Below are 17,264 nucleotides of genomic sequence, written 5' to 3'. Positions count from 1 at the left end.
CCAGGGACAGACAAAGGCTGCAGCGCATTGTGCGCTCCGCTGAGAAGGTGATAGGCTGCAGCCTCCCATCTCTCCAAGACCTGTACATCTCCAGGACTGTGGGGAGAGCGGATCGTATTATAGCAAACCCTTCTCACCCCGCACACGGACTATTTGATCCACTCCCCTCGGGCAGGAGGCTTTGGTCCATTCGGACCAGAACCTCCCGCCACAGGAACAGTTTCTTCCCCTCTGCCATTGGACTCAAGAACAATATATAATCACATCACTTACCTCTTTATAACCCTGCCTTGGTCACTTTACTTGAATTGCACTACTCCACCTGCACTGTTGTATATAGTACTGTTGTACATGCCTTTTGTATTTTTATTTTTATTCATTCTATCTATATATTTGCATAGAGTATTTCTTTATGTGGACTTAATTTTGCATGCCTATTACTTGTTTTTATGTTGCACCTTCATGCCGAAGCAAATTCCTAGTCTGTGAATCCTGTTCATTGACAGTGGCAATAAAACTTCTTCTGATTCTGATTCTGATGATAATCCTTTAGCTTCTATGAAATCCTCTTTTAGTCAGTTCCATTTTATTTACATAAGACTTCATTATTTAGTTTAATTAACTCTGATCAGGTAGTTCAGCTCCTAGACTACTGTTTTTCATCTCTCGGTTTGGAGTTATTTCTTTTAGGCCAAAGGGAACCCAGAAAGATGTTGAATGGACTTTGAGGTTCTGCTGCAGTTCTTTATCTTTTTTGGACATGAAACATTTTAATGCTGTTTTTGGCTAGTCTACTTTTACTTCTACTTGAGTCATTACTTCATTCAAGTAAGTATACGTATACTTAAGGATGACTCTGTTTTGAATATAAAAAAGATGTCCACCTGTGGTATAGATGATTAAACAGATGAAAGCTGTGCTGCTGGAATCCATTCTTCAAACATGTGGAGTTTGTTCAGCTCTCTACTGTGCTCTCACCGAACCGAAGGCTTGGGGCAATGGTGGATAGCAATGTCTGCTAAACAGTAATTAGAGGGCAGAGGAAATTTGGAGCTTGGTGAAGAGTGTAAGAACTGATTGGCAATAATACAGTAACAGCGCTCACAGCAAACAAATAAAATATCATTATCTTTAAAGCAGGAATTATTTGGTAACTAGTAAACAGCTAATATATATTACATGGAGAGCAACTGAAATGCAGACTTAAATACACACCCTTAGTCACGCAAATCAAAGTTTTCCTCCTCTAGTAACTTAAATTTATAAAACACATCTATGTATGTGTGACTGTATGAATGTTGTCTTTCACAGTTTGCACACTGGGTGGCGCTAGACATATTTGTAACCCTGGAAAAGGAACTCATATGCTGCCTGATGGGGAAGCTCACAGTTTTTTTTTTTTTTTTTTTTTTCATAATAATGATAATTAAGTAAGTAAATAAATAAATAGAAAAAAAATAATAATAAAAAAAATTAAAAAATTAAAAAAAGAGAAAAAACAAATAAAATAAGTAAATAAACAGACAACTAAATAAAAATAAATAGATAAATAAGTAAGTTAAAAAAAAAAAAAAAAGGGAGGGGAAAAAAACAATTATACAGATATACATACATATACATATTCACATATACATATACACCCACCCACCACACACAATTCTACTGTTTGCAGCAATGTGTATATGTGTGTATATGCGTTCACGTGTCATGTGTCATGGAATGTGCTCAGCAATGAGGGCAAGAAGCCGCAACCATGCCCCCGTGGTCCAGAGACAGATAGGGAAGGACCCGGCTCCGACGGCCGACGCGTGCACGCCCCAGAGGACGAAGAATGGAGGCCCCAGACAGAGCGCCCACAGACAAAGGGCAAGTGACCGGAGAGCCAGAGGCAATGAGCAGCCCACCCCCCCGGCAGGCCAACATCCCCAGCATGAGCTGAGCATGCGGCCCCCGAGGGCCCAGGCGCCCGAGACCGGCCGACCCCTGGCAGGACCCCCCCCCCCCATGCCAGAGAGGCCCAAACCACCCTCAGGACACAACCGCCAAGGGAGCAGGGCAGGGACCACGCCAAGATGTCCAGCCATGCACCCAGGGACCCACAGGGCACCCATACCCCGGGGGGGTGGGCGGAGTCGGCAAGCAGCGGGGAGCGGTGGGGAGGGGTAACTCCTGCCCACCACCATGTACCACAGATGTCCAGGCTCAGCAAGTCATAGACCCAGGCCCAGCTGTCCACACACACATGTTCACATGCACCCACACACACCCACACCCACACTCGCACACACCAGTCACCCACTCATGTATACACACGGAACATACATGGACTCACAGTATCGGCGGGCGGACACCAGCACGGGTCAGCGGTAACCCAGGGAGGCAGCCACCCCGGCCCCGAATGACCGGCCGGTCTCCCCACCAGGCAGGGTGCACCAAACCGGGGTGTGAGAGGACCCGCCCACCCCCCCCCCCCCCCCCCCCCCCCCCCTCCCCCCCCACTCAATATTTGTGTGAAATGAAAAGAATGTGTGTGAGCTACAGTGCAATTAAAATTGGAGGGACAGAGGCAATGTAGTACTGAATAACAGCACACTGCCACACTGCCCCCCAAGGCCCTCAATGTCTAATGTGTAAATAAAATTGAGGGGCAGGTAGCAGTGAGCAGATAAGTGAGGTCACATCAGCAGCGCCACCCACCATCCACTGAGTGACACCTGCCCCCCAAAGCCCTGTGTGTACTGTACTGTACTCACAGTTTTTGACCAGGTCATGGTAAAAAGTACTGCAAACTGCCTGTTTTTATGGATGTGTAAAGGGCCCACATCATGAAAAACAGATTTTACCCCTTATGTAAAATAAGATTTTGATGTAAAATGTCAGTTTCAAACATAAGTTGGATATTTATTCTTCAGTCAATACAATCCATATACAGAACCTAAGCTGCAGAAACAGCCCATGCTCAATGTGGTGTTTTTTCACAAAAGCACATTTATATATACATCTGTTGATTCAGACTACTAGACTGTTTCTTGGTGAAGGCACAGTACAGGGCAACCAGTCAGAGCAGAGGTCATTTTGCCACCTTAAAAACACAGTAACAAAAACTTCTTAGGTGTTACCTGTTAACTCTGAGCAGAGCCCAGGTCAGGGTGAGGGCCAGAGAGGACAGCTGGAGAAATGCCTGCGGGCTCATGTCTCAAGTTCATAACATTAAGCACCAAAAAGGCTTTGTCGTTTGTAACACGTCACCTCATATTCTACTTGGCAGTTCCTAGTTTTTAATGCAACAAGAGAAAACTGGGCAAAAAGAGCAAGAAGGAGCTGTAAAGAATACGTCTAAGGCTAGTGCACTTTAACAGTTATAGTAAGTAAAACACTAAATAAACAGGAGGAACATCATTGCATTTGTGTTTAAACGTATTGCATTGAAAGTGTGTTAGACTGAGGGATATGCTGAATTTCTAATAAACTAAGCTGAGTTCAGTGGTGTACAGGGCTGTTAGTGCTGAATGTGGCACAGAGGTTTAGGGTGTTGGAGAGGAGGCTTGGATAAGGCCAGGTTTTAATCTGATACAGTGTTCAGGATGTAGCACTGTTTAGAGGGTTGAGATAATTAGCTCTGCTAATCCTGCTTCTTCATGAAAGTGCACCAGTTAATAATTTGTGATTTGTAAAAGATATTGGCTGCCTTAATATGATACATTTTCATATATGTGGAGGCCAATTTTTATTAATACTGTTGTCACTTCTGTCGTCAATAATGACAAAAATTGAAAATAATGGTTGTTTTTTTCTATTTTAAGCCTCTTTCTCTGTAAATTATGTAACCAGTACGAGTGTAACTTTAACAACTTGAAAAAGCAGCAACAGAGTGTATCAGCAGATGGCACTATTTCTGTTGATGTAGATATTTCAGAGCTCACATTCTTACTATATATTGTACAACTTTATTCAGATATTTAGCTGATGATAATTTGTCTAGTACTCACTATCACTTTGTGTCTCTTCAGTGACCTGCGTGTGCTGTCTGAATGTTTTTACATATATGTAAAGTTACTTAGTCGTTCAACCCCTTGCCACAAGTAAACATCTTAACCCACACACAGTATCTTCATATTATTTCTTTTTTCTTTTTTTTTAAAGTAAATCAGCATGAAAAACTTGAGGTTGCAAGTGAGCAAAAAGAAGAGCAAATAAACAGAAAAATGTTCATAGTAACAAAGCTCATGCACTGATGAATGAAATAACTAAAGGTTGGGCTCTGTCTTCTTCACAGTACCGTATGAGCTCATATTATTGTCAAATGCCTCCAAACATTCAGTAACTTCACACATCGCAGGTGAAAGGGAAGTGGTGGGGATCTGTGGGTAACATGTGAATACGCTGAGAGAACGTGTGAAAGGAAGCAAACACCCTGTCAGTTCAGCTTCATCCTTTAATGATATTTTGAGTTTTCATGGTGGGTCCAAAGTCAAGAACTGAACAGAAGACATGAAGATACATGACCTTTTTAACATCTATGAGAGTTTATGCATGTTTAACATGAGAAGAATGACACGACTACAGCAGCATCTGTGTGTGCAACAATATTAAAAAATGACAACCTTGGCAATAGAGAGACCAATGAGTCATCAGGAGTCGAGGTATCAGGAGATTTTTCAGTGTGTGATGTACATGTGACCAGGGCAGCCCACCTGGTCTATAATAAACAGGGTGGGGCTGGATAATGAGGGATACACTACACAGAGCAGAGGATAATCACACCCCAGACACTTCATCTCATTACAAACCAGTGTTGAGTAACCCATGACAGCTGGGAGATGCAGCTTATAATTCACAGAGAAAGAACTGTTGTGTACTTTAATGTGCAAATGTATTTATTAATTTATTAAATTTCTGGTCAGAACAGCCACTAAGTTCAAAGGTCTTCCAGGCAGTAAAAAGATAAAAGCAGCTACAATCACTGTGATTTATGAGTTTCTCTCAACTGTATTTAGACCCTCAGTGGCTCTGCTTTCACAGTCAGTGCAGAATCTGAATGCAGCTCTGAAACTCATAATGGAGTCTGTGGGTTTCTGTATCTGGGGCAGGACATTGATCTGTACAGTGGTGAGCTTTGTTCAGTATTACAGTCGCATGAGTGCATGTCTGTGTATCTTTGTGTGTAAATGTGGTCTTTATAGACAGATTCTCTGCTTCTTTACACTTTCACTGAACTACTAACTGTCCTCAGTATTTCATATCACTTTTTAATTAATCTCTGTTATTCAGTTACTGTGTAGTGGAACCATAACAAACTTCCCACACCTCAGTTTACTGTTAGTACAACATCCTGAGCTTCAGTTTAACTGTTTTATTTATATATAAATACCTGCTTATCTGTGCTTTTGCGTTATGTTATTGTAAGGTACAGAAAACAGCTAATATCACTAACAAAAGGCCTGGTGTGTAGACACCTCCTGCTTTTGCTTCGTTTCTGTCTGTCTCTTTATTTAAATGATAATTATGCAGTAAATTCAGAAACATTTTGGAACATCAGAACTGCAGACCCACTGAAGACTCCATAGTGTAAACACTCTGTACTGTATGTAATACTCTGTCTTGTTTGATGAGTCAACATGTGACATGAAACAAAATGTATGAAATAGGAGGAATGTTCAGAGAAAGAGGGGTGAGAAATTGGTAGAGGTCAACAGGAACATGTGCTCTGATCTTAGAGGAATTTCAGAAAGTTATTGAGCTGTTGTAGCTTATGAAGCTTCTGCACTGTTCACTCACTCAGGTGATGAGAGGTCAGTGTGTGATTAACTGAAAGAGATGCTGTTTCACAGTCAGTCACACAGGAAGTGGTACTTTCAATAGAGAGAAAGTTGTAGTCTACTCCCACGACAAGGAAGGAGGGTTCAAAGCAACATTAAGGTATAATGTGGTTTATTCTGACTTACTTTTTCAAAATGAAGCAGCAATAAATAAACTCTGAGATCTTTTGGTGAAGTCTGGCCATCATAAGCATAACAGAGCATCCAAAAGATGAACAAATATTCTAAGGAAGGTCTTGGAACACAAAGAAAAAATCTTTCATCTTTTAAAAAAATATATTTTATTCAATTATTATTTGAATGCTTACATTTATCAAAGAGTTTGACACTTAATAATAACCATGCAATAGATAGCTGTAGCATGCAGGGCTAATACATGCAGGGTGTGGTTTAATGCATGTAGATGTGGTTTAATACATGTATGTGTGGTTTATTACATTTAGGGGTTTGGTTAATACATGCAGGGTGTGGTTTAATATATGTAGGGGTGCTACTAAACAGTAAAATAGATAAAGAAGCATTAAAAGACTTTTCTCTGAGTTTAACTAAATGGAACTGATTACTGACCTGCAAATATACAAAAAACCCATGTTAATATCCTTAGGTGTTATATTTGAATTATTTAAAGTGCAACCAAAATGAATATACACCTCATCTTACAAGTATTGTCAAAAAAAAAAAATATATATATATATACATACACACACACACACACACACACACACACACACACACACACACACATGCAATAATGCAAGTTATTCCATTTATTTATTTAGTTCATAATTTCAATTTTAGGAGAGTCCAGACTAGTTTCAAAAAATCCAAAATTATTTTTAGGGATTTCCCAACTGCATGTAACTCTTGTTTAATGGCTGTTTTTCTCTGTTGTTTTTCTAGCTCACCTGTTCATTTCATACAGCAGACGGCTGAACTCACACTGTGGAAAGAACAACAGACACTGAATAAGTGAGGATGGATGAATAAACAAGCTGCACAATGTTCAAGTTCCATTATGGTTCTCAGTGTAGCAGCTCATTAGATCACAGGAGCGTGTGATCTGTGGATGATGGTAAGTGGAGGGAGGATGCATTAAACCCTCCAGCACACCAATAAAACCTGTTCACCAGAGCTGCTCTAGTGTTCAGTACATTTTTAGCACTTTGCATATATTTTCTTGTTCTAATTCAGCTACAGGTGTATCCTTGGTCACATGATAAAATTGTCACGAGTCCCTGATAATGACTTCAGATTTGAATAACCCGCAACTCAACAATGTGCCTTTGTTTCTTCCTCTCTCTTTCTCTCTCTGTTTTACACACGCATGCACATATGTCACACTCCTGGGATGGTTCCTTGTCCTGCCCTTTGCAATTAGAGTACATAGCAATAAAGAAAGTGCAATCAATACTAAAACTAACATGCAAAAACATTTCTTAAACATGCTGCTATACTTTCCTCTGGAACGGCATCCTTTCAGGCTCATAGCATTGAGTTGTTTTCTCACAGTGGAAGGATGGACAGAAAAACCTGTGGATTTTTTCAGATCTAAAGCAGTTTGATTTTCTCCTCTCTCTCCAAGATGAAAGCACTGTTTATCTGATGTTATCAGTGTTGGTGGTCTATCAGGTCTTAATTGGTGGTTTCTATTTGTTTTTTTTGTTTTTTTTTTAACTCCAGTTTTGGAAACTACTGTATTTTCATTCCTTTTCATTTAGCTTTCTCCTTATTGTGACAGTCGATTATATTGTATCTAATTTCCTCCTAAAAAAATAAATAAATTGTACTTAGTGGTTGTTTTGACTGGAAATTAAATAAATGAAGGTGATCTTTGTACAGTGTTTTATGTCTGTGGTTGGTGCACTCTAGTCACAGTGGCAGCAGTCAGCATCCCCCCAGACTCACACTTTAAAACGGAAGTGGTGGGTTTCAGCTTAAAATGAGGCCTCAGCGTGCCTTACACTTTTACAGCAGGACAATAAAAGTGCCATCCTTTAGAAAACACCCAAAGATTATCATCTCAGAATTCTGATTGTTTTAGTCGTGATTAATTAAGGAGGAACATTTTATAAGTCCAACTTTTTCAGTGTACATTGGAAAATATAGCTTGTGACAGTGTGAGAAAAAAGGAATAACAGTTAAATAAAGATCCTCCTTTATTCAGAGCTTCCAGCGTATTCAGGCAATGCCTTCATCATGAAATATAAATACTTCCTCTGTCTGGCTGAACTCCTGCTGAAAACAATCTACTGATTGTACTTTGAAACTACAGCCATAGATACAAAATGTGTGATACACAATGTGGATATAAGTCTTTACGAGATTGAATATGGTTGTGCTTAACTTTCCTACTACTGTACACTTGTACATTGAGGAAATAAGTGACAATTTACCTTTACAAATAAGAGATGAACACAAATAAATTTGATTGATTCATTGAACTGTTCACAATGCAATGTTTGATAGACATGTCCAGCCCAGTGTGAGCACATCAGCTGTTTTCTTATTTTCTGAAGCTGAGAAGATTCCTGATGGACATGAAGAGTAAGTTGATGAAGCTAATTGATTAAAATCTTCATTACATTAACTCATGTGCCACTGATGGAATTTAATAAATCCACCTGGAGATCTACAACCCCAGTTCCAGTGAAGTTGGGACGTTGTGTAAAACATAAATAAAAACAGAAATCGATGATTTGCAAATCCGTTTCAACCTATATTTAATTGAATAAACTACAAAGACAAGATATTTAATGTTCAAACGGATAAACTTTATAGTTTTTTGCAAATAATCAGTCATTTTGAATTTGATGCGTGCAACACGCATCAAATTTCCTGCAGTATTTAGTTCCAACCTGTATCTAAAATGCTGCCTCTTCCTTTCATAACACTATCATCTGATCCAGCCAGTGTGTAAGATGGTGAAACAGCCAGTTAAACTCCATGACAGCTTTTCACGCAATGCATGAGGGGCATGCCCAGCCTAGCCCAGCCCCTAGAGTCCCGTGTGTTTCTTGAGTAGAAACTGACGATGGAGTTGAAGAGTTAGTAGATGAAGCTGGTTGATCAGAATGGCTGGTTAAGATGTTCTCAGAATACAGGATTCATCCAGCTCTGCTTCACCTGCTTTACTGTGAGTCTGTTTTGCTCAAACTATTCCAAGAAAATGAGAAGCTCTGAACTCACAGTGAGATCATTCTGGACTGAGTTTGACTTCATTGTTTCAGCTCCTTTTTTAAAATAGTGTTTCTGTAAATACGTATATGTGTTTATACAGTAGAGCTGAACTGAAAGTTGGTGTATCTGTATTAGATGATGATCTATCAGTGTGAAATACAGGCACATTAATGATGGATCTGTATATAAAGTGTGCTGGATGAAGCCTGAACATTGGAGCAGTAGTGAGATCAGTGGGGTTTTTCAGGAGGAATGAAAGAACAGCAAGATCAGGCAAAAGAGAGCTGAACTGAAGTGTAGTTACCAGCTCTGAGTCAGCTGAGTCTTTCTAGCAGGTTTGCTGGCTTTGGTTTCAGCTCTGTTACAGTGTCTGTATCTTCTAAGAGGAATTCATAAAAAACACAAGAGGAACTTCAGGATCATAAAATTCAGACTCTTTCATGCACATCTGTTATGAAGAGTATACAGTATAATTTAAATAAAGTTTGATGGGACAAAATTATTAAGTGCTTGTAGTGAATACAAAGAAAACTGAATATTATAAAAACCTACATTTTACACAGTTTAATATTGATTAGTTTTGGCATCAGGGCCTCATTGTGGGCATTTGTTCTTAATGTTTGAGTATTACCAGTAAAGTAAATGGTTGCTAGATTTGATAAGGAAACTGTGGAACAGTCAGTGCTCTTCCTTTATAGTAGACACACAGCTGTTCCTGTACTAAATGTGGATCAGATTAAATTACAGTGTAGAAGAAAAGTATCTGAGGTAGTGGATTCAGAAATGAACTGATAGTAAATATCTTCTCTATGTGAGCATTTAGAATAATATAATATAATCTTTAATATAATCTACTTACACTGTTCCAGGTCTGCTGTGCTCAGCTGGAGAAGAGGTTGTTAGACTGCAGGAGCTGGAGGGAAACACTGTAACCATCCATACTGGATTAACTGGAGTTCAGAGTGATGCTCAGATACTGTGGTTCTATATATCTGAGAGTGTAGATATAAAGATAGTGAACAGTCAGATCATTAGAGGAGAGATTATTACAGACTATTACAGTGAGAGATTCAGAGACAGACTGCAGCTGAACAGAACCAGTGGATCTTTAACCATCAGGAACATCAACAGAGAAGATTCTGGAGTTTATAAACTACAGATCATTACTGGACATCAGTCAGTCTGGAGTTTCAGTGTTGATGTCTATGGTGAGTAAATGTTACCCAACAAAGTGTCTGTATGTGGGTCTGCACTGTTTTGTATATTATGTGATTGATTTGATAAAATTAGAGTGTAAAAATTCAGTTTGTGGGCCCTTATAGATCAGTTTTGTGTGTTTTGTTTGCAACTAATCTGGGATAACATGGAAGATACACCTTCACTTTATAGTGTAAGCCTGTTGTTTACAAATTATCTAACATAATACAAAACACATTGTTTTGAAGGATGTGATCACAGACAGGAGATCATCAGTCAGTGTGTACTGTATAGAGATACAGCACAAAGCTCGGATGTGCTGTTTATGAGCTACAGTAAATATCAGACGTGCCGAAACCTGTCTGAGATTTGTAAACTGCAGCTGACACTGAATCTTTTCTATAGCAGCCAAACAGGACAAGCACAGTTCACTTAACACTGTCAGTGTTACTGTTAATAGTAATTTGACATATATTTGTATTTTTAGTTGTAGTTTTGCATGTGACTAATGACTTTTGTGTGAGACTAATCGTCTATTTTCTATTTTGCTATTGTCTTTTGTCTTTCACAGCTCCAGTATCAAAGCCAGTCATAAGAAATCAAGCTGAAAAGCGCTCAGTGAGTCTCAGAGAGTCGTGCTCTCCTCTGTGCTCTGTGGAGAACGGGAAGGATGTGAGTTTGTCCTGGTATGAAGAGAAAGAGAGAATCTCCAGCATCAGCAGCTCAGATTCCAGTGAACGTCTTTATCTTCCTCTGAATAAAACCGACCCAAACAACTCTACCTACACCTGTGTAGCTGCTAATCCAGTTAGCACTCAAACAACCCAGCTCAACATTACAAACATCTGCTGTAAAGCAGGTAGGTGACAAAATCCTTAATACTTTGAATTTATGTGTTAGTTGATCAGTGAAGTTTACAGAGTTGATCAGAGTTGGTTACACAAAGAAGCAATAAAATATTTTTCTAATCATCTAATGATGCAGGTCCATCTGCTGATTAATGAGGTTTAACACATATGTCCTGTTAAAGCCCTGTTTTATTACAAACTTCTTTAACCTAAAAATAGATTTATTATTTTGTATTGAGCAGTCCCTGTAGCTACTGAATAATAAGCCTTTTGTATGAAATAAACCTGGAGTGTTAACAGTATAATTATTGGACTAATTCAGGGCAGCAATGTTTTTCTTAACAGCCTCAGGTCAAAATGTTAAGAGAGATCGCTTCATATTGCTGGCTGCTGTTCTGACATCTGTAGGCCTGCTTGTGGTTCCATCGTTATTATTTGTGTGGTTCTGCAAAAAGAAGAAAAGGAAACAAGGCAAGACATGCATCTTCTCGATTTGCTGCATGGATATTAGTGTTTTTGTATGTAACGCAGTTTTTGGCACATTTATACAAAACACTCTTCTGCCTTTTTTCCCCTCTAGATTCCGAAGACGCTGAGTTGAATTACACTGAAGTAAAAACCCTAACTCGGAATTCAAGAGCAGCTCCTGAGGTAATTGTTATATGTATAAATGTACTAGTCAGTCCTTATTCTGAAGTTCTTAAAAACACTTTGTGAGGAGGAGAATATTCATCTTCTATCAGGCTGCAAACCTGAACATCAGCATCTTTATCTGGACTGGAACAGCAGCAGAATGTTATTATTGCACTTTAAGTTGTTTGGTCATTGAAATGGTCACACTGTGATAATGTGTTGTGACTGGAATCACAGATCAAGGTTGTCATACAGCATGTAACTCTTATGTGGATACAAGTGTCATTTTTCTATGTACTGTGAAATACCTCTGACTTGGACTGATTCACTTCATGAAATAATTTATATATTTTTTTCCGACATTACTATACTATTACTATAATTGACAAATAAATTGTATTAGATTTATTACATATAACTATATTTTTTTTATGCCAGTTTTGGTGTTGTCAGTGAAGCTCTTTCTGAAGCTACTACAGAGCAAATTCAGAGCTTCAGTGAGTTCTGTATAGAGACATTATTTTGTCTATAATTAAAAGTGTTCTAGCTGTGTACTCTGCAAATATGTGTCTCATAATGGATTGCTCATATGGGGAGTTCAGTCATGTCAAATACGTTTTGTTTAACGAATCAAACGGCCAGAAATGCATGACAGTAATCTAGACTGTAGATAGTGCAACCAGTCTGGCTGGTTTTATTGGACTTGTTGAGACTTGTGAAATATAAACAACTATTTTTATGATTTCACTCCAACTCTTCACTCTCTTATGCTTTCATTATTATTAAAGAATGGCCATGGACTGCAGTGTCATGTACTATTATTAATATGTAGTTCTGCTTGTAATTTTCTGAACAAGAAGACATGTTTATGATACACAGTACATATCAGTATGTTTTATTTTCTGAAGTTTGTGAACAAGTTGGAATATACAAAAGCTGCAGTGCTACATTTAAACTGAGTACAAGGCTCAGGCAGCACCTGACTTTTTATTTTTTCATAACTATTTTAGAACAAACAGCAGGGAAGACCAAAGATTTAGTTAAATTAATAAATAACAGACATTGCACAGTTACCGTACACTGGTTGTTGTTGTTTACTGGCTCTCTCTAACCTGTCTGTCCGTTGCTCAGTGTTTTATAAGTACTGACGATGATGTTCTCAGAAAAGCGTGTTATGATGTTATTAATCACAAAAGTGTTTATCAGTAAGTTTTACTTTATAGAAAGACAGATGGGGACTCAAGATCCTGATTGAATGGCGAAACTGAAGTGCTAGGGACTTTCCAAGATGCTGTGTCTGTGATAAAATACCAGTCAAAGGAAATCTGATTTCTCATGCGCCTGTGCTTCTGGCTATAAGACCCACTCTTTGTACTAAATTACACACACATTGGATTCCCTGTATATTTTATTACTGATCTGCTAAAAGTTTTTTACCCAGAAGCCACATTAAAGCTGCAGCCATTCAGGCTTAAATCAAAGTCAAAGCCACAAAAGCAAACTAAAAGGGTCTTATAGCGGTGTCCAAACGTCTCAGGCCTCTAGTGAAAATGCTTCTATTTTGTGTTCTTTTCTAAATGAATACAAATCAGATTATTTCAGAATATATTATTAACACAACAATGTGAGTGAAGAGAGGAATACTTGTGATGTTTTAGGCGTTCTTCGTAGGCCTGTTTATTACACCCCCTTTTTGCTTTAATGACCGTGTGCACTCAAGCTGTGTGAACACAGGAGTCGATCACTTGAGAGTCGTCTGAACACGAACTTCAGTGGAAGAGAGAATACTTATAATTAGTCTAACCTTAATCTAAGGACCTAAACATGGTGATAAGTCATGATTTAGAAATGGTGCAGAATCTCAAATATTTATTTATTTATTTATTATTTAGATTTACGTTGTTTCGATATTTTTCTGAATGCTAAAGTTTTTTGTTGCTTATTTCCCAGGTGTTGAACACATTCTCAGACTTTTAGACACTGTATATGTTATCAGTATTAAGAAATGAAAAAGCCTTAAAAAGTCCTGCTGTGTTTTACAGATAAACAGAGCTGGAGTGGCAGAAGAAGACCACAGTGGATCAGTGGATTATACAGAGATCAGACATTAACTGTATTTCAGCAGCTGTATGTCCTTTTTTTAATTATGTTTTACATTATTTGCAGATAGCTGCCTTGTTTTGATCAGTATTGGCCAAACTTGTCGTTTACTGTGTGAGCGCTCACCCAATCCATTTCTGTATTTATGCTGTGTTTATTGTTTATGAATTTTATAAAAACATCTCAGTCTGTGCTGGTATTAAATTATATTTTATGTCTTTGTACATGGTTTTATTTACAGTCTGTTGATTGTGGTGACTCCTGTCTGAAGTTGCGTGAATAATTTAATTGTGGATTTATTGTTTAACCCCTTGAACACCTGGCGTGTCTCACCAAGCAGTATTTTCCGCTAACGTTGTACTTAATTCAGTCCAGCCTGGACTTTCCCGGATGTTCCACCCACCAGTGATTGTTTTTACTAGGCTGCCTCACCATGGTAACTTAATCTGTTCATCAAGCTCCAGTGCCAGTTAAATTCAGAATAACAGATCAGATTACCTGAAGGTTGAGCTTCCTACCAATCAGGGACGGGAGGGGGTGGAGCCATTTTTTTTTGACATATGTGGTATGTTTTAACAAAGGAGGCAAATAATACTACTAAAGCAGTTATTCCTCTAATTAGCACTACTGCTTCATACCATATGAATCTAAATGTTTCATGCAAATATTACCCAACATTAACATGTATACATATTCATCAATTAGGCCTTTAAGAACAAAATTATCTTGTGGATTTGTAATGACCTAATAATCATCATCATCATCAATAATATCCATAAAACTGATTGTAGTGAAAAACAATATAAAAGAATAACTACTAACAACTATAATAAATCTATAACTACTACAGATTTATATTTGTATCAGGTTTATTTAATGAAAACAATATCCTACCTTTGCTCACATGTGTACCGAGAGAGGACCTAGAAGAAAAGAAAAACAAACATAAGAAAAACATTTTGTTGTTATTCCACTTAAATAAGCTGAGACCACTGTGAATTTAGGTTTTTCCTAGGTTTTTGTTTTTATCATGCCACAAACACTGTCTGATAAGTGACTAAGCCTCAGCCTGTGGGTCTGCACACATTTAAACGATTTAGACTTGCAATGTTGAAGTTAGAAAGGGAAGAAACTGGGTCACCAAGGAACGAGAGCTACTGACAACCACCAACAACAGAGCAGCTTTAGGTTTCAGTCTGACGCTCGAACCCTCAATTTTCAATGTCCGTTCAGAGTATTTAGTGCTGTGTATCTTCAGTAAACCTCTATGAGTCAAAGTTAAAACACATCAGTGTCTATTTCATGCTGTAGGAATAGTGTAATGTCAAATGGATTTCAAAGCTGTTCTTCTATTACCAAAAAAATATAGCATTAAAATAGGCTTAATAAACCTGAGCAATCAAACATTCTCTGAACATACAGTCAGTACGATCAGCTTGTTTTGTTTGTGGTGTTTTACTAGTTTAGTTCTTATTGTGTGTGTTATCTGCTGAGCCACTCAGCTAATCAGTCGGACCAGTTTTAGACCTTCAAAACAACATCGCCCTCTGCTGTTGAAGACACAGATTGTCATACTGTGTTAACACAGAGTTCTCTCTTTCAGCTCTGCCTTAACTTCTGTATTTTCCAAGAAACAAGATCAACAGCATTAGAGAGCATTTGGGAAGTAAACAGCAATATCACTGCAAGCAGCACAATAAAACACAAGCTTTCACAGGTTATTCAGGCTTTATAACCTCCGTGCTCTGATCACGTCAACATAAATGTCTGTGATTAGACTTTCTGAGACAGCATGTAATCTTGAGATGTTTTATACATTAAAACTACAGTTGTCTTTTCTGTTAATGTCCAGTTTTAGAGCTGTAATTACTTTTGTTTAGGCTGTTTAACTGAAAAATATAAGCAAACTTTTTTAAGCACATAAAGCTTGGTGGTTTTTCATGATCTGATATTTCATTATAGCTTAAATTACACTAGAAATATGTTACAAAACACAATACAGACCACACAGATAAACAAGCAATAATGTGACTAGTCATAACATGATTATGAATAGAAAAATAAGTTGTTATTTTTATATAAATGCATAAATAATGATTAATGAATAAATAGCCAATCATCTCAGAAACTGTTCATAAAAAACTGCCTGACTAACTAAAAACACTGGATAATTTTCCAAGTTGAACATAGTCTGCAGCTTTCTCTTTGTTCTCCAAGCTGAGATCTAGAATATCTGGGGTTTCAATAGTTTCATCTGCTTTTTATATCTTTTAATTTATATTTATTTAACCTGTTTCTGTCTTTCCTCCAACAGAGCACAGCATAAGAGACAACAGTTATTAAAATACTCTGATAAACAACAAATAATGTATCAAACAACCTTCACTCCCTAATAAAATAACCTACACTGAGTCTTCAGTAATAAAGTCAGTTTTACATTTCCAGCTCAGTTTTCCTTCCTAAAGGACACCAACTGGAGTTCCTTCCTGCTTAATTATCATTTGTAATCTGAAATGCCATTTTAAAGTGAATCTGTTCACTGTAGTACAATAATACTGTAAATAAATCAGTATAAATGTATATAATCTCAGTAAAATGATGAGCTGCTCATTCTTTAGTCTCTAATCTTCATTCTTTAATGTGAGTGAATGTGTTGTCCTACCGTCCTTCGTCGACCTCCTCGCAGCTCCGTCACCCTTCAGTTTAGACAACAAGAGCAGCCAGTCAGCCACATCCATCAGACAGTGTCCAGGTCTTTAGTGGACGAAGGAACTGCAGGCATTTCCAGCAGCAGTTTGTCAGCAATCTTTTCATTCTTTATGAACTGAAAGTATGTTCAGTCCAGCAGATCAGCTCTGAGCTCCGACCGATGACTGTCTGCGCTTCTTCGAAATGGCGATAAACATACAGCGAGTCTCCTCCTACATGGTGACGTGGCATCACAGCGTCACTCACAGTGTAACAAACCTTCGTCTGATGTCTTCCACTCCGAAACTTCTGTTTCTACAGTAATCTGCACCTCCATTTTCAGGTAGAACACAATTTAAACCATCTGTGTCTAAAAAGCATTACAAATTTATTTTATATAAATATATGATATATAATCTGAACAAATGATAATCTACTCATTCTTTTGAGACTTCACTGAGCTCCACTCAGCTCCTACCAGGTCACTCAGCAAGGACACCTGTTAGCCAAACCTGTCAAACGATGACCAGCCTGATTTGTCAGCATTTCTGAGCTGTTTGTCAGCATTTCTTCATTCTTTCATCTACTGAGATTATGTGCAGTACAGCAGACCAGCCCTGTGCTTAAAACATTACATCCTCTCTGACTACAGAATGGAGATTGAGTTTATCTCTCCTCCAAAGTGACAGAGTATAAAGCCATCAGGGAAATTAAAATAAACCTTTGTTTATTTCTGCTTTCTTACAGCAAATTCAGGATCAAAGTATGAGAATCTATTTCTACAGTAATGTCATTATCAGGT

The 17,264-nt window shown here is 38.1% G+C and overlaps 1 protein-coding gene and 1 long non-coding RNA gene across 2 annotated transcripts; one reads left to right on the top strand and one right to left on the bottom strand.

The window, feature by feature from the left end:
* Positions 1-6,573: 6,573 nt before the first annotated feature.
* LOC119262074 lies at positions 6,574-16,694 on the bottom strand. The gene is made up of 5 exons (XR_005129394.1): positions 16,437-16,694; positions 14,669-14,697; positions 9,856-9,988; positions 9,301-9,375; positions 6,574-6,759 (listed from the first exon to the last, which is right to left on the bottom strand). It is a non-coding gene; the product is annotated as an uncharacterized LOC119262074 (long non-coding RNA).
* Positions 7,882-13,998, top strand: LOC108413578 (CD48 antigen-like). The gene is made up of 6 exons (XM_017686169.2): positions 7,882-8,952; positions 9,866-10,204; positions 10,765-11,052; positions 11,387-11,512; positions 11,622-11,692; positions 13,717-13,998. Exons 1-6 carry the CDS (start codon positions 8,904-8,906, stop codon positions 13,783-13,785), a joined length of 942 nt encoding a protein of 313 aa, XP_017541658.2. The 5' UTR covers positions 7,882-8,903; the 3' UTR covers positions 13,786-13,998.
* Positions 16,695-17,264: the final 570 nt, after the last annotated feature.

The sequence above is a fragment of the Pygocentrus nattereri genome, chromosome 22 (assembly GCF_015220715.1).
Source record: "Pygocentrus nattereri isolate fPygNat1 chromosome 22, fPygNat1.pri, whole genome shotgun sequence".
NCBI classification, from domain to species: Eukaryota; Metazoa; Chordata; class Actinopteri; order Characiformes; family Serrasalmidae; genus Pygocentrus; species Pygocentrus nattereri.
The sequence above is the reverse complement of the archived record's forward strand: the minus strand, read 5'-3'. Positions and strand labels throughout refer to the sequence as shown.

Coding starts and splice junctions, on each gene's coding strand:
- LOC108413578 (XM_017686169.2), top strand. CDS start 8,904: ATGTTCTCAGAATACAGGATTCATCCAGCTCTGCTTCACCTGCTTTAC. Junction 10,205..10,764: donor TTTCAGTGTTGATGTCTATG/GTGAGTAAATGT, acceptor TGTCTTTCACAG/CTCCAGTATCAAAGCCAGTC. Junction 11,513..11,621: donor AAAGAAGAAAAGGAAACAAG/GCAAGACATGCA, acceptor TTTCCCCTCTAG/ATTCCGAAGACGCTGAGTTG.